The 18,106-nt window shown below is 34.4% G+C and overlaps 2 protein-coding genes across 4 annotated transcripts; one reads left to right on the top strand and one right to left on the bottom strand.

Annotated features, from left to right (window-relative positions):
- The first annotated feature begins 497 nt into the window (after window positions 1–497).
- Window positions 498–8,361, top strand: LOC106670033 (translation initiation factor eIF-2B subunit epsilon). The gene is made up of 12 exons (XM_014400020.2): window positions 498–721; window positions 3,305–3,429; window positions 3,488–3,661; window positions 3,726–3,894; window positions 3,949–4,193; window positions 4,290–4,403; window positions 4,461–4,614; window positions 6,284–6,434; window positions 6,494–6,694; window positions 7,486–7,754; window positions 8,031–8,183; window positions 8,247–8,361. Exons 1-12 carry the CDS (start codon window positions 608–610, stop codon window positions 8,304–8,306), a joined length of 1,929 nt encoding a protein of 642 aa, XP_014255506.1. The 5' UTR covers window positions 498–607; the 3' UTR covers window positions 8,307–8,361.
- An 825-nt stretch (window positions 8,362–9,186) lies between these two features.
- Window positions 9,187–18,031, bottom strand: LOC106670044 (TNF receptor-associated factor 6). 3 transcript variants are annotated; one of them, XM_014400036.2, is made up of 6 exons: window positions 17,762–18,031; window positions 13,594–13,742; window positions 13,352–13,529; window positions 13,156–13,295; window positions 12,832–13,086; window positions 9,187–9,918 (listed from the first exon to the last, which is right to left on the bottom strand). In XM_014400036.2, the coding sequence occupies exons 1-6, from the start codon at window positions 17,786–17,788 to the stop codon at window positions 9,591–9,593; spliced, it is 1,077 nt and encodes a 358-aa protein (XP_014255522.1). In that variant the 5' UTR covers window positions 17,789–18,031; the 3' UTR covers window positions 9,187–9,590. The 3 variants fall into 3 exon arrangements, with proteins under 3 accessions (XP_014255522.1, XP_014255521.1, XP_014255523.1); XM_014400035.2 differs by lacking the exon at window positions 17,762–18,031 and adding an exon at window positions 17,437–17,631; XM_014400037.2 differs by lacking the exon at window positions 17,762–18,031 and adding an exon at window positions 13,803–14,587.
- Between the last annotated feature and the right edge of the window lie 75 nt (window positions 18,032–18,106).

Here is an 18,106-nt window from a genome sequence, read left to right as displayed (position 1 = left end):
TTACACACCCCACCTTTATAATTTCTACTATAGTATTGCAGGAATGGCATCAGGACCAATTGGACAAAGTTTCCTTCCGTCAATAGATTTTATTTTATATCACATTTTATCTCTTTTAAGTCTTTACTTATTATACTTCGGTTGTTTTTTTATTACTAGCCATTCTTGCAATACTAGTTACTGAATGTATAATCTCACTTATTTCCGATGGACACACATTGGAATTTAATTGGTATAATTTGTTTGAAAATAGTGTCAATTGCACGATATTGTACTGCTCTAAATATCGATATATCAGAATAATATTGATAAATAGGAGAAATTGGATTTATTGTACAAAAAAATTTTAACAACTACTTAAGAAAGTTGTTTTGGAATGAAAAAAAAAGAAGTGTTTTGATTAAGAAAATATTTATGAACCCAAATTTTAACTTATTAAATCAAAATCGATACAATTTTCATTTCTTGTTCAATAAATTTTGATGTACATCGATGCTTGTTTCCGGCTTGCACAAGGTTCAGGGAGGTTTATTTGTTTTGTTGGATGAAACGTTGAGGATTGCACGTTTCTTTTGATTCTGCAGTGTTCAGGACTTGTTTAGGGATCATGGCGAAGAAGGCCGTCAAGACGGTGGTCGATGTGCAGAAGGAGAGCGTCGTCCAAGCTGTGATAATCGCCGATTGCTACGGCAATGATTTTCTTCCAGTGACAGACGTGCCTGTGAGTACAGCAACTTAGGACTTCTTGGTTTGCTGGTCAATACCTGCACTAGCTGAAGCCATGCTTTGGTTCTATATAGAGAGCGACAGGCATGCCAACACTTTACATTTGTTTTTTAATTTTTAGTTTACTTTTCTGTTTAGTTTGTCGTTTTGCTCTAGTAGCATGTTGCGATAGGGTGGTGTTTAAAATGGGGCTGAAATGTCCTAGCTGGTATTCGTTGTTAGGTCAGATAAGAGAAGCACCATTATAGAGATTCTACCTAACACAAAGAAGTGAAAGATAGTTTCTGATCAATTCGGTCTGTTTGGTTTGTCAGACACATTTAACCAAATTGGAAACAGTAAGAATGGAAAACCTTAATTACCAAAGTAGGTTCATCAACTTGCAGACTACAAGAGAAAATCCTGCGATTTAAGGCTGCTTTCAGGAACCGACCACATCCGATTTTTGATCGTCCATATTCACCCAACTTTGCACAAACTTTCTCAATGTGGGAATGTAATCAGCCCTCTCACACTGGAACTAACTGTATTGTGCGAATGTTTAGTTCAAACCTGCTACTCGGCCCTAGCAAGGTGGGATTTTTTCATTTGACGGATGACCCAAGGCCTCACATCCACTGGGTGGACTGCGAAACAATGTATTCATGCAAATTTATGCAGTTCGCAGATTTCTTCTCCCAGAGGCACTTTTTGATGTGAAATTGTTAAGCTGATTGATTTTTCATGAGTAGCTAAAGACACAGAAAAATTAATTGACTTTTAATTGACAAAATGGTTTTTAAAATATTAAAAAACAAAAAATATCATTCCAAATTGATGCCAGCCATAACAACCACTACTCGACGAAGAGCTCCGATGTCTATTACAATTTGGCATCTCACACATAATCGGTTCCAGTGTGAGACCAGCCTAAACTTTACTAGGTAAGGTTTAAGGTTTGTGAGTCTGATCATTTATAGCTGGGATGGGTTGTCTAAAGTTAAGCTGTAGTGCAGTTTTTAAACAATTAAGAGAAAGGTAATAGAGGCCTCGAGAATCACCCATCTTGGGTTTTGGTAGTCCAGGGTCAGGTCGCGGTCCTTTCTGTCCTGTCACTGAGGTTGGGCTCCAGGGGCTATCAACTGCTAGGTCATGTCAGCCTCCCAATTCATCAGTTTCTCAATTCTAACCCTCTCACTCACACTTAAACATGTTCTTACATTAATCTGCCATTCAGTCAATTATGGTGGTAGAGAACATGATATTCCTCCATCCATTCCATAACTATTTAATTAAGGCTCAATATTTTGCCATTGGCCATTTCACATTACACATTCAAGCTAATAAATACCTTTAATCTTAGTATACATAAAATCAAAACTATAGGCAGTAAAACAGCCCTGTTTCATCCAAAAATCAGCACACAGGATCCAGAAACTCACTGCTTCGCTCAAGCACAATTCTCATATCTGGTTGCATTCTTATGCGCTATGCGCTCTCTATATGGAGCCAAGGATTGCACCCTTTAATTCTTTCTTGTCAGACATAAACGTGGGCTTTGGCCTAAAAGTAAGTGTTTGTGTGTCAACCTCGCATAGCCTATACTTAATCCGAGTGAGGACCCACCTTGTATGAGTCAGGTCCTCCGAGGGTTACCTATCGACAGTCCTCTTGATACATGAAAGCTTCTCTGCAGATCCTTCCACATTCTTTTAATCGTGTTTTTTTTTATTGCATTTTTAGTGTCGGAAGGCCGGATTCATTCACATCAATAAATACATTCACTCTCAAAATACGCCAGGGTCACAAAACTATCATTACTTTAAACAATAAAACAAATTGTGTATCAACCTTGCATGTCATATTCTTAAACAGATGGAGCCTACCAATTTACGAATTTATTGTCTATTAGAAAACGGTGGATTGATTGGGTCGTGGCATCAGCCTTGGGGAGAAGTCGGGTTGGATCCTTTTATGTCAATAGCCTCTGAGGGTCACCTATGAACAGTGCTTTTGATATTGAGAGCTTCTCTGCCAATCTGGCCAACCGATGCTGCCACATTCTTGTATTCGTGTTTTTAACGAATTTTTAGCGACAGAGAGCCAAGTTGCAGTGGTTAAGTCTGTATGTTGGCACGGCCCTGATTTTCGTTACTTCATTCACGTTTTCATTACTCTCCAAACCTATGTGTTTGGGAACCCAGACAACCCAAACCTATGTGTTTAGAAACCTAGACGATAATCACTATTTTGGTGATGTGCTCCAATTCATAGTATTTCTCCAACAGGAGCACAATGAGAGGGTCGGACAAAGGACCTGTCATGGAAATAATAAAAAGAAAATTATTATATTATGCTAGGTTTTTACTCATGCCTCACAACTCTCCTGATTCACTCCCTTTAATTTAACGAGATTCAGCCAAAAATCTATGAAATAAATTAATATAACTCAAGTACACTTGGTTCTTAGAGTTGTATTTGTCCTCTGTTGCTCTATATTCTAATTTATTAATAATAATGACAGTACTGTCACATAATTTTTAACAAGCATAATGGATTCCACAACCCAATCAGTTAAAATATTTTGTATTTTTTACAGTGTATGATGCCACTGGTAAATCGACCTCTGCTTGACTATACCCTGCATTGTCTCTCATTAGCAGGAGTGCAGGAGACTATTATGTTTTGCACGTTGAATACGGACCAGATAAAAAACTTTGTCAAGTGAGTATTGTGATACTTAAAGGTAATTAAAGTTCGAGTGAGTGTTTTGATTTTCCAGGGGCAAACGGTGGGGTAGGATGGTCGTAAATGTTATTGTATCTGACGGTTGCTACTCATTCGGAGATGCCATGAGGGACCTTGATGCAAAGGCTGTGATCAGAGGGGACTTTGTACTGCTTACCGGTGATGTCGTAGGGAACCTTAAACTTCTACCCGTGATCGAGCGCCACAAGTATGGTACTATTATTTATATCGTGTTTCTTTAATTCGACAAGCCACCAATTAATTTTGTCTAGGCAAATACAAAAGTTGGACAAAGGGGCTTCAATGACACTTATTTATAAAGAATGTGGGAAAAAGATGAGGAGTGAAAACGATCAAGCTTTTCTCGCCATCGATAGTAACACGGATCGGATTTTGTTGCACCAAAGGCAAACCGATTTGAAAAAAATAGGAATAGGAGTGGTATGAAGAGAAATATATAAGTTTTTCGCTTCATATAATTTTTTTTTTTTACAGGAAATTTTATTAGATCAATCTGATGTTGATATCAGATGCGATCTCCTTGATACAAAAATTAGCATATGCTCTGTAACCGTCCCACCACTTTTCTCTGACAACTTTGACTTCCAGACTAGAGATGATTTTGTAAAAGGGCTTCTGATGAATGAAGAAATCCTTGCGAGCACAGTTTACTCTTATATTTTGCCAAACAATGAGTATGCGGCAAGTGTGACATCCTGGCCTAATTATCATTATATTAGGTAGGTATCGTAAGATGAAAAATCGCTTTTACTTTCAATAAATATCAATTAAATTGTTTAAACTTTGATGTGAATTAATTTTGTAAAATATTTCAGCCATGATGTGATACACAGATGGACCTTCCCACTTGTTCCTGACTGTTGCATAGAAGACTGTTATATCTACAAAAGGAATAATGTTTATCTTCAGGATAAAGTGACTCTTGCAAAGTATACCGGCAAATTTTTTTGTGGAATTTGAAACTTTAAAGCATCGGTTAATTTTAGAAATTGCCACCTGGTGGAAGATGTTGTGGTTGGAGAAGGGTGCGTCTTGAACGAGTGTGCAGAAATAAGGACATCCGTGATAGGAAAAAGGTGTCAGATTGGTGAAAAAGCGGTTGTTACGAATTCTCATTTGTTTTCCAATGTTAACGTTCAAGTAAGTTGAATCAATTTTGCTGACTGTAATAATTGAACTATTTAATTTTTTTTAAAATTACACTTTAAGTTGAACTAAAAGTCCCCCAACTTGGATATGATAAAAAAAAAGGATGGAAAAGTTAATATTAATTAATTTTAGAATAATTTTGTTTTTCCCATTTTTTGCAGTAAGTGAAACCCTTCTTAACAGGCTCTATAGTGACTATCTCTCTTAAAGGACAATTTTTGCATTCCTTGGCAAAAAAGATAGGATTTCTGTACAATTCAAACCCCTCCCTAATGGCCGCAGGCACTGCTGTCAGTAATTCAGAGTAATTCATCTCACTAGAATGGAAACCGTAAAAAATACATTATTAAATGTGCATATGAAAAAATATTGTTACGATTATTATAAATTTTTTTGAAATTCAAAAATTGTGGGTAATTCTTGACTAGAAAATAATAAAAACAGTTTTGTTTACATTTTATGTTTTGACGCAACTGGTAGAAAATTCTTTGCCCTTTCCTAAGTCCTATTTTTTTTCTTTGGAAGTGCCTTTCCCCCCCCCAAAAAAAAATGCTTCTCTTTCACTGAGGTACCAAAAATTCTTGCCCTCCTGCTATAAAATGGTTCATTTTGATTGGTGGAAATTAGGGCTCCCAAAAGGGTTTATCTTGGTTCTCAAGTCCCAACTGTATTGTGTTACCCCACTTCATTGGCTTTACACAAAATTTTAGTGATTTAGGAGCTCGGGTATAAAGATAAGGAAAATGAAAAATGAATTGCCATGGTGAACAAATTAAGAATGCACAAAATGTTTTTATCTAAGTTTAAAAAAGGACTAACAAGGAGATGACCAGGTTGGGTCACGGACTGGACAAAACTTTTATTAGTGATTATACACTCCAAAATATTGGACGCGTATCCGCCACTTTTTGAGAATAGGCCTGGGTTTAACCACAGATAACAACTTCTCAAATATCTCAAAGTTTAGGGGTCAAAAAAATGGGTACATTTAAATTCAAGCAAAATTTTAGTTAGGGATCTGTAGAGATCATAAAACAAAATTTCTTATTAGTTTCACAGAAAGAAGTTTTTATGACGTATGTAGTTTACTTGAAAAATATTTGGTTTCATTAATTTTTTGGTTATTGATAAACTTTGATAACTTTTGCTATATTTTTATTGCAATCAACATAAATGCTCAAAATGATGTATTCACATAGTTGAAGTAAGCAACTAGAACGGAGAAATAAAAATATTCAAAAATGGAAAAATTTCAACTTTCAAATTTTTTGTGTGAAACCACTGCTTATTCACAAGAAGTAGCGGGTAGTGGTCCAATATTTTGAAGTGTAGAATCACCAAAAAAAGTTTAGTCCAAATCCGTGACCCACCACCTGATCACCTGGTCCCTTTGAAAGATCAATTGTTTATTTTTTATTCTTTAATTGTGAACCTATATGTTTTTATTTATTTATAATATTCATTGAAACATATAAAATATTATGTATTGTGTACTATGTACAACATAATATTTATCTTGATTGAAAAAAAAGCTATTTAAATCCTCTCTGATAGGGCACCCCTCAATAACAGACGAAAACACTTTTCTTGCGTGTTTGTTGTAGAGGGGTTTCACTGTAACATATTTTGAAAATATTTTATTTTATGATATAACTTTTAGGAATCGTGCGAGGTGGACTATTGTGTCTTAGGTGAGGGCTGTATACTGAGACCTGGTGTCATTGTCAAAAAGTGTATACTCGGACCTGGCGTAATTCTAGAAAATGGTACAACTGTTGAAAATCTGAGGCTGCAAAGCACACCGTCCTCGGGTGTGTGTGACTTCTTTTAAACTTAAAAATTGTATCATCTCACGGTAATTTTTATTCAGGTGAATCTTACGGGCCAAAAGCTTTTGTTTACAAACCTGAGCAAGAAAGCTCTGACTCGGACTCAGATGTACCCGGCGACGAATGGAAAGGGCTTTTTATGAAACAAATCACTGACGTTGTAAGCGAGGAAGAATCTCTTGACAGCGAGGACGAATCGGAACAGGGCTCAGTCATATCCGATGACACAAATCGTACCAATCGTAATTATTTATTTACTATAGTAGCTTCCTTTTTAATTTTATGTATTATTCTCTTTACTTTTGTTATATGTTTAAAAACAAACTTAGTCAGCATGCTTGTCCTTTTCCTCCTTCCCTCGCCTCCTTGCTCTGAAATTGTTTATATCCCGTATAAACAACAGTATGTAGTTTATTAATATTTATTATTTTTTTAAATTTTTGACAGTATTTAATATTAAAAATATTTTGATTTGAACGTTAATTATTTATAGATTTATTTTTGAGAAATGAAATAGACTGATGTTTTATATGAATATTTGTGTTTTTTTTCTTCTAATAACTATTCTTCCATTTAGTTGATCCTTTTTGTTCTAATGAGAACCGTTTAAGTTCAATTTCCCTTTAATTTTAGCTAACTTTTAAAAAAATTATATATATGCACATTTGTACCGTATATTGGCAGAAAATTTTATTACTTTGCAGTGTCTGTCTATCTATCCTCCCCTCAATGTTTTTTATTTTTAAGTTGTGTTGTATTGAGACATTATATTTAATTTACTAGACTGCTGGATAGCTGTCCCTGCATTTTTTTCCTATGAAAACATACAAATTTCATTTCAAAACAAAAAAGCTGTAAAATTTTTGTTTGCTTTGGAAATAAAGCTATGTATATTCTTGTTACTCCAAGGGCAAGTTAAATTTTAGTTTTTCTACCCAGATTCAAACTATTAACTTTTTTTGAACAAAATGACAACATTATATTAAATTAAAAACAAAACCAATATTTTCTATATAATTCTTTATTTTTGTAGTATTCTACAGTGAGGTAATCGATTCACTTCTTAGAGGGTTTGAAGAGAAAGTGCCCTGTGACAATCTTGTGCTCGAAGTCAATTCGTCAAGGTACGCTTATAACGTAACGGTCAACGAAGTCAACTATTACGTCGTTAAAGCTGTGCTGATGATCAAGGACGACTTCAGCTGGGAGATGGTCGCCTCCAAGCTCAAGTATTTCACGCCTCTCCTTGTAAATTACATGAGGAATGAAAACGCAATGGAGGATTGTCTCGTTGCAATTGAGGTATACAAAGCCATAACTATCAATTATTTTATCGTAGTTCAATTATCCTAGTCAAAAAAAAAAAATAAAAAATAAAAAAATAAATAAAGACAATTGGAAAAACCAAAATTTATTTACTTATTTGATTAGATCTTATTTGGGCAAGTTGAAAAAGAAAATATGGTAGAAATCAAAAATATGGTAGTTATAGGCCTGACAATTGCATACTTGCGTTAAAATGACTATAAAGAGAAAATTATGTCAAAAAAGGTAATTTCAGGAAAATCTATTTTGTAGGATGTGGCAGAAATGTACCCCGAGTTGAGAAGTGTAGTTATGAAGTTGATCCATTTGTTATACAACAAAGACATCCTCAGTGAGGAATCTGTATTGAAATGGTACGGCAACCCACGGTCAGGTAGCGAATCGGAAATGGAAGTCCGCAAACGTGTATGTACCGATTGTCTTTCTGTGCTTTGTTGAAAAATTCTTATAAATGCAATTTCTGTCCAGGTGCAACCTTTTGTCAAATGGCTCGAGGAAGCGGAGATGTCAGATTCTGATGAAGAATAATACAGTTTCTGTTTATTGGATACAACAAATAAATTTTATTGTTTTTAAATAACTATTTATTTGATTCATTTAAAAAAAATCATAGTTATTAGATCAATTTTTTTTTTTACAGATTTGATTTTATTCCTGAATTTTCCTGAAGTATGGGACCAAATGTTTGGAAATGTTGGCAAAAATAAAATTACTTAACACTTTTTTTCTTTTTGCCTGCTAATAGCTAGGGGTTGTTGACGGCTCCTCATGTTATTTTGATGTTTAACCGTTCCACACATTAAAATATCCATAGTCAATTAAAATACACATTCATGTTATTTAAATAAAAAAATTACCTAACCTAAGTTTGGTGGGTTAGTTAGTTTTTAATAGTTCTTGGTATAGTGCTGAGACCTCTACGTCCACACTAAAATTATGTACAACCTAAACCTATGGTTGGGAGACCAGCAAGGTGATTTTCACCTTGACACCTTTCGCACTAATAAATGCATTCACCCACAGCAAAAATCATACATTCATTAAGTTAACCTAATTAGTACAACGATATGTGGGTACTTGATATTCCACACAGACCGTGTCCGTATATCATAAAAGGACCCAACACTACCATCCTCGGTCCTCCAAGGAATTGCAGCCTTCAATTCGGTGAGACACATCAAGCAATCTTTCTCTGGAATGGACATGTACATAGGATTTGATCCAAAAGTGTCCATTGTCAACCTTGCATGGCCTATCCTTAATCAGGTAAGGACCACTACAAATTGTGTCCTCTGAGGGCCACCTATTGACAGTGCTCTTGATATACAAAAGCTTCTTTGTTGATGCAGCCCATTTTAAATTAGAGTTTTAGGTTATGAGGTAGTTTTTCAAAGTAACAATTTAAGGCAAGATGACATTTTATTTAAAATGAAAATAAATTATAACATTAAATTTATATCTAAATAACTTAAGTTTGATCACTTAAACAAAATTTTGTGCCACACCAAAAAAATAAACCAAAAATAGTTTAAAAACAAATAAAACATAATATAAAATTTCCATATTAAAATAAACTCTTACAACAATTTTTATCACTGGTCTATTGAGATCCATTGTGATTGAGAATAATTACTTAACAATTTTTTATGGACGGAATATTCATTTTGCTATGAGCAAACAGTATTTGCACTAGAAATTACAGGAATGTATTTTTACACAAAATGTGCGTTAATCAGTCAAAACTTAAACATTTAAAACTAGAATAGAACACAAAAGACTCGATATAAAAATAAAACATGTGCAGAATGCTGATTAAACGACGTTTATCTGAATCTTAATGTTCAGTGTGTCGCTTTCGTTCAGGAACTCTTGGGACGTGAGGTCGCTCAGTGAAATGAATTCGTTATAGCCGAACCCTCTCATGTTTATAGTGTTCTTCGGCCGTTTGAAAGCTTCAACGTCAGGCCTGGAGCACATCTTTTCCCTCAGCGAATTCTCCGGTTTCGTCGGGTGGATCAGAGTAAAGCAGATCCTGCCAGAAAACGGCCAGGAGAGTGTATGGTCATTGTCGCCTTTCATGATATGAGTCCACAGGGAAAGGTATTTCTGCTGGGGGGTGACGTAAATCCGAGCACAAAATCTTAAATGAGACAAAATTAATTATTTTAAAATTATAATGATTAATATGAAAAACAGGTTGTTAAACATGGGATTATAGATTAATATTTTTTTTAGTGCCTTTATGATTTACATATTAGTAAGAGTACATGTATGTTTGTTTCATCATATATAGTTTTTCACTAAAAAGGGAGTGTGAAAAAAAGGCCATGGGCGACAGTGAAAATTGAACCTATGACTGTGTGGTCTTTTTTTTTTTTTTTTTTTTTTTTTTTTTGTTTGGGTAGGGGTTGAATAAGAATTTTAAAAATCCTTTCCTACACTGTGACCTACATGGATCTATTGTGGAACCCTTACAAATTATAACCATATCTTTGAAAATACATTTTTTCTTAAAAGACTACTTGGTGCCCTTCACACACCTCATTTTGTTTGAGAATTGCCTCTCAGAAGTGGGTGTATCGGAACCAGGCTAATGCTTCTTATTCATAAAGGATGGTGATGCCTCTGGTTCCTCCTGACAGATTGGGATTCTGTTTGCTTTGCCTGTCTTTTTTAAGTGAGGCCGGTTAGGATAGAGGCCTATAATTTTCTTCAAACCCTGCCCGCTGAGAGAGGAGTTCCTACAACTTCCTTTTTAAGAGATTTATAAATCAGTAAGCTGCTATACACCTGGTGCTTTTAAGTTTTTCTTTCTCAAGCTATTTTTTCCAGTTCCAATTTAAGCCCACATTCCAATGCGCCTAGTTATGGTTCTGGTTGTATGGGTGAAATGTATCTTTTTTGGCTTGTTGGTCGGCTTGTTCATTTCCTTCTATACCTTCATGTCCGGGGACTCACCTTAATACTTAATATGATCTTGTGTTTTCCTAGAACCATTAGGCACTCCCAGTCAAATTTGGAGTTGAAAGCAAACACATTTAGTGCCTGACTGTCTGAGTATATGTAAATCTGCACCTTTCATATTTTCTTCCTGTGCCCAGAGTTGTATAGCATGGACCTCAGCTTGGAAAATTATTGGGATTAGTCCAACGGGCTTTGCTAGGGTTTAGATCGGCTCACCTACACCTACTCTCAGTTCCATCTGTGTACCATATTCCTACTATAGCCATCTCATTTAATTTTAATTCTCCCAAGAACTTGGCACTCTGAAAAGCCACCTTTTGTACACAAATATGTAAGGGTGAAAGATGTGGTTTTTACTGTTGTAGTGGGGCAGGTATGCAGTCCCCCTTTGGGGTCTACGAGCTGTGAGTCTAACACACTGACCTAGAAAAGTTTAGGTGTAATAACTTGGTCTTTACTATATTTCAAATATTTTGGAAAAATTAAACAAATAATTCACCTTAATTAAATTGTCTTTAATTTTAATTCTTCCTCTCTCCAACTGTTGATTTAAAGCAAAAACAGATTTAAATTTTTCATGTATCATGCCAATCAAAGCTGGTGTTCCACAAGGAAGCATCCTGGGACCAATCTTCTGCACAATATACACTGCTGACATACCCACATGTTCTAATCATGTAATAATCTACATCATGAGCCTATCTTCAGACTAATCCTACCTTAGCGATACAAAAAAATCTAGACTTGTGCACTTGCTGAAGGATTAAGTTAAACCTACAAAATCCAACATGCTGAGATGTCAGACCTGCTCACCAATGCTCATAAACAACAAAGTCACCCTTCCTATCTGCTATCTTGGGCTTTACTTAGATAGCAAGCATACTTGGAAGTTGAAACTCACAAAGACTAAAAAGACAATAACTCAAGGGTATGAACAATAAGCATACATAACAAACTAACCACACACAAAACATTTCGGCTATGGATTCAAGCTGGCCAAATCCTCCAATCTTAAGTCCTATGCTGCATCCATAACGCTCCTTCTAGGCCACCAACTTAACAATTCACTAAGACCGAGAAACCCCATTTGCGGAGGATCTGATCCAAACATATTTCCACAATTTCCACTCCAAACTATCCTCTCAACTTCCTATCCATACTCCACATTTAAAATGGTGATTGTCTCAAGACCACCTGACCCTTTAGCAGTCAGAACTAAATAACAGAGTTCCAGCAGCTGGGCCCAGACAATCTAGCAGCTGGGTCTGACAGATCTATATTATTGGCATAATTTATATGTTGCATTGTACAATTTTTTGTTTGTGTCATAAAAGGCGATTGTAAAAAAAGAGACTTTTTATCACATCTGGATCCATTCATATATGGAAACCAAGAAGGAAAAAGCGCAAATGAAATAAAAAATAACGTTGTGGTTTGGTTGTTTCCGATCATTTTGTCTTTCTATTTTTGTTTTTGACTGTCAGGAGCAATTTGAATTTTTGCTGTGTTCAGTATATCAACAAACCCACCACTGAAGATGGTGAGAAGTTAAAACATAGCAAAACAGTGAAGACAGACGAACCAAAATGATTGGGAGTTCATTAGATCTCAAGAGGAAATCTCACAAAATGACATTGGCAAAAAAGATACAATTTTCAGTTATTTCTGAAATTAATAAAAGATAAAAGAAAAGTTTAAACTTTAATGTTATAACTGCAAAATGAAAAGCCAATATTTATTCATACTTTACTCAAGCATATTACATTACGATTTTTTTTTAACGAGGGTATTTCAACTATGAGGTTATATGAGCCTTCGGGGTGCCAGTGTTTTTGAAAAAACGAAGCCCATTCAACACTGACACCTCCTTAGCTTACTTAATTAAACTGTTTAATTACAATATTGATTCTTCTTTTTTTCCGATCATTTGGTTTTCCTATTTTTGTTTTTGACTGTTAGGAGCATTTCCAATTCTTTAAATTACAATGTTGATCATTCATTAAGATTCAAAAAATATGTACACATGTATTTATAAAAACACAGTATTTTAAGAAATAAAAAATCAATTCAAGAAAAAAAAAAAACCTACTTGTATCCAGTATAAGAAGTGTAAAATCCATCACTGTAAAACGTATTTGCGGAGTCTTTACACATGAATCTTATTTTACTTTTAACATCTGTAATATTCCAGACGTACGTTCCGTTACATACTTTCAAGGCTAGTTCTGCTTCGAATCTCAACCGTTCGTTCTGCATTTCTGCGATTTTGTCTTTAGCAGTTTTCAATTGATTTTCCTGCTCCAGACTCTTTTGTTCTAATATGACCAACCGTTCGAACAACGACCTTAAATAGTATAAATAAACACAAACGTTAAACCAGTTACAATTTCAAATATTATTTTTCAATGCATACTTTATTAACAACTTTGTAGCTTCATCAGCTTTCGACTGGTACTTCCCTGGCGACATCCATAACGATTCATTTTCTTCTTCGCCATTTGCCTCTCCGTTAAATTGAAAATTGTTGACTTTAGAAGAAGTTGGACTCACAATCTAGGAAATAATAAATAAATAAAAGTTTATTTAAACTTATGGTATTTACAAGTTACCTCATGGACTTGCAATAAATGTTGCTCGTACTCTAACAAAGGGGAAATATGTTTACAATTAGGGTAAGGGCATTTGATGATTTGATCAGATATTTCTCTTTTGGTATAATTATCTAGAAAAAGGTCTGTTTCTTTTTTGAGAACTCTCCCATCCACTGGACAGACACTGCCTTTTTTTCTGAAATTTGAAAATTAATTAGTTTATTTTGTAAAAACGCTTTAACACTTAAATATTCACTTACTCCAACCACATTAAAATACACTGTTGGCAAAAACGGTGGCCGCAGATAGTGAGGTAAGGCTCTCTCAGGCATGTGAGGCAAATCGGGCATTCAAATCTAGGATCGATGACTTGGTGTTTAATCCCAGGTTCACTGTTGTGTTTATGACCCTATATTTCAAAGAAAATTATTTTAAAAAACGAATTTATGATTTCAAAGACTATTTTTACCATCAGAAATGTAAACAGGCCTTATTTATGTTGCCTGTGAAGCAAACGTTTCGTATTTTTCTTTTATAATAAATAGGACAAATGATGTTTAAAAAGGAAGGAAAACATTAAACATGACATCAATAATCTAAGTTAAAATTGGTTTTCCTGTATAAAATTGATTCCGATGCTTTTTACTTCACCCGAGTAATTGAAAATTAGGTTTTAAATACACATTCAAATATTTGCTGTTCAGTGCACACAATTAGCTAATTAGATCACATATAAACGTTGTGAATCATAGAGATAATGAAATATGAATCTTAACTTAAGAAGCTCCATTCAATCTTTGAGTAAAATTTGTTTTTCAAAATAAAGACTGTGTTATAGTTTGTTATCTTTATGTATTTTAAATTAGGCAAATGATGCATGATGGGTTAGTCATGTCTAGTTTGAATGGAATGAATTGTTGAAAAACATCTTACTGAAATTATTTTCACAACGTTTATGCCAATTTATTCCCAAGCTGTTTGCCAACGCTAATGATATCATTTCCATTTTTTACTAAGTCAATGGGCTAGATCTTCAGAGAAGCTTTCAAAGATGAAGAGCACTGTTGATAGGTGGCCCTCGGATTATCCGACTTGTTATTAAGGGGCAAATGGACACTTATGTTTCAGTCAAACATATGTGTCCAACAGAGGAAGATTGCTAAATGTGTTCCATATAGGGAGCTTGTAAGAATGCTGCCTGATACGGAATTGTGTTTAAACACGACAGTTCAGGGTCCCCTGTTCCGATTTTTAGAGGAAACAGGGCTATTTTATTGAATATGATACTTTAAAGATATTTCTTTTTGCGAATACAGATATTGAATGTATTTATTAGTGTGAAAGCTGTAATTGCCGGCGGATTGCAGGAAGTGATAGGCTCAGCTATGTACCCTTGTGTATTTGCAGAGTTGAGCTTTGATACATCAGTAATCAGGAAGCCTGGTTCTATGATATCCAACTATAGAGGTCAGCATGGTTCTACAAACCATTTTTGTGTGTAATTATACAAAAAGCATTGCCTAATAATGATAGCATTTTTTAAAAAGATATTTTTGATAGTTTTTTACAAATAATATTTTGATGTGAAATCCTTATCATATTAACCCTCCTAAATGGTAAAAATTGCTGATCTTTAATAAAATACAGGGTGGTGCATTTTTCAATGCACCATAGGAAAAATAATGCACCACCTGCTTAAATGGGGCTGCTGAGGATGGGTCAATGGGCATGAAACATAAAATGAAGAAATATTTATGCCATGGAAATCTTAGGTTTTATTTTCTCGACCAACCATCAAAATGGAATTTTTCAGTAGTACAATTGAGAGCAGGGCATTGGTGTTCATTTTGACTTGATATGGAGAAAGAAGTTGAGAGGCGCTCTTCGCCCAATCCTTGCTGGTAGTGACATTCTCACCAGATTTAAAGTTAAATTTGATGATGGGTTTTAGTCTGCAAGTTGGTGAACTCATGTTCAACTGGCACAGGGTCACTTACTTCAAACGCATTTCAGCAGTGCGTCATCTTCAGTTCCTAACTGAAGATGGAGCAATGCTGAAACACATTTGCATAACTCAAAAAACCTGTGAGAGGAGATAGACCCAGTTAGTGACCCTGTGCCAGTTCAGCATGAGACTCAAAGTTGTTACTCACTCTTATAACAGAACTATGGTGAGGAGCTAGCTGCCTGAGGTCTTGTATCAATATTTCTGCCATGCCATGTCAGATATTTTCAAACAGTTTATAGGGTAATGAATGTGTACTTGTCATTACATGGTTGGTATGTGAGCCTTTGGGGTACCAGTGTTTTTGAAAAAACAAAGCCCATTTGAATGTCGGGTTTGAATACAGGGGTGCTGGATTTGAACCCAGGACCTTTACCTTACAGTGATGAGTGCCGTGTCAACGCCTAAACCGTTGTGGTCACCAATGCACCGCTACCAATTATTCTACTCAGATCTGTTGAAAGCAATTTTCAAAATGGAATTTACTTTCAGATATAAATCCAATTTTTTGGCCAAATCAAACAAAAACCACATAAATATCAAGATATCCAAATGAAAAGTTCATGTCCTCTGGGTAATATAATAGTATATTAGATTGTATTTGTTTAGTATACCTAACAGTGTGTATTATTTATATGTATATGCACTACATTGGTTGAGGGCATCTGCCTGTTAAATAAATATCTAGGGATGTCATAAAACACCTCAATGGATTTCAAGTTCATTTGTAATAATATTTACCTTTTGTCTGAACTTTACAAACTGACCTCATATAATATTTTAATTAACACTTTAGAAATGTTTTTAATTTATGAAAGTACATACACATTACATTCCCATCTCATCAGTAGACTTCATAGTTTTTTTTTTAAATTTTCATACAGTGATTTTTTGTTTGAGGGAATTTATTTATTAACACCTTTTATATTGAAAAACCGGAAATAAATTCATTCAGAGCTTTCCAAGAATTTTCTTTTAATTAGAAAATTGCACCAGAATCCACTTACGCAGGTGATGCATTGTTTGACCTACAGTGTGCGTAAAAATGCACCACCTTGTAAGCTTTGGTGTACAGATCTGTTTGACTCTATAACTCTTACTTAAAATTAAATTAAACCATATTTCCTTGCACCAAGCCTATGAAAATAATTCTGCCTTTATTATATATGTTGGTCTGTACCTTAGGTAAGGATATAAATAAAATATTTTTACAAATAACATGGGTAGATAACAGAACAGAGGTACCATTGAAACGAAAAATATATTGAAAAAAATAGATTTTATGTATTAATAAAATAAAATCATTCATAGAAAACCAAAATGGAAAAAGAGAAATTAGATAAAAAATAACTTTAATTAATTATTATTTTTTTTATGTAAGGTCTTTGTTGAAATGAAAATGTTAGTGTCATGAGCAGGATTTGAACCCACCCATTGGTGTCCGATAGCTCAAGTGGTTAGAGTAGCAGCGTATTTAGCCATCGTGGGTTCGAATCTCACTCATGACACTAACTTTTTCATCTAACCAAGACTACATAAAAAAAGAATAATTAATTGAAATTATTTTTTACCTAATGGTCATAAAATGGTCAATTAGACCACAAAACATAAATGGATTAGTAAAAAATAACGTTGTAGTTTGATCATTTCCGTTCATTTTGTCTTCCTATTTTTGTTTTTGACTATCAGGAGCATTTTGGATTTTTGCCGTGTTCAGTATATCAACAAACCTATCAATGAAGATGGTGAGAAGTAAAACAGCAAAACAGTAAAGATAGACGAACCAAAATGATTGTGAGTTCATTAGATCTCAAGAGGAAATCTCACAAAATGACATTCGTTAAAAAAAGATACAATTTTCAGTTATTTCTGAAATCAATAAAATATGAAAAACTTTAATGTGATAATTGCAAACAAGATAAGCCAATATTTATTCACACTTTACTCAAGCATAGCTTACTTAAAATGCACCACCTTGCATGCTTTAGCGCAGAGATCTGTTTGATATAAACTCTTATCTAAAATTAAATTAAACCATATTTCCTTGCACCAATTCTATGAAAATATTTCTCCCCTTGTTATAAATGTCGGTCAGTACCTTAGGTAAGGAGATAAAGTTTTTCACAAATAACATATTACGGTAGATAACTGAACAGAGGTACTGTTGAAACTGTACTCGACAAATTGTCAAATAAACTTGTGTGGCAAGTTATGCACGGTTCCAAGAATTACGCTAATCAAAAACAAGTTATGTAAAGTGAAAGGGTGTTCTTGCAATGTTTTCCAAGAAATTTGAAAAGCTGAGAGGTTTTTTTTAAGTTTAAAATTTAACCACCGGCCTTTTTTTAACAAGTTGTACAGATAATTTAAATTTTTTTAATACATTTTATAACTTGAATGGAACGAGTGGGCGTAATACTTACGTTACAAGTTCCATTGAACTCGGACATTTTTATAGTTTTAGTATTACGGTTGATAAAAAAATATTAAAAATGTTTCATTTCCTCCAATAAAAAAGAAAAACTGCAGCTGCAGCACCAGGAACTGTTATGTTAAACCATCACAGATCACCTATGGCGCAACCTTTTTTGACAGATCGACTGTGATGCTTGACAGAACCTTCCGCTTTCAAGCTTCAGGGCAAGTTTGACAGATTTCACCATGTATTTCGCCCTTCCCACCTTGTTAGGATTTCTGTACCTCAATAAAAGAAAAATAAAATAAAATAAAAATCCATCACTCTCCGTCGTTTTTTGATTAAATAAACG

This window comes from Cimex lectularius, unplaced genomic scaffold (genome assembly GCF_000648675.2).
Source record: "Cimex lectularius strain Harlan isolate CLEC.00 unplaced genomic scaffold, Clec_2.1 scaffold38, whole genome shotgun sequence".
Classification (NCBI taxonomy): domain Eukaryota; kingdom Metazoa; phylum Arthropoda; class Insecta; order Hemiptera; family Cimicidae; genus Cimex; species Cimex lectularius.
Note: the sequence above shows the minus strand (reverse complement) of the source record. Positions and strands in the feature narration are given on the sequence as shown.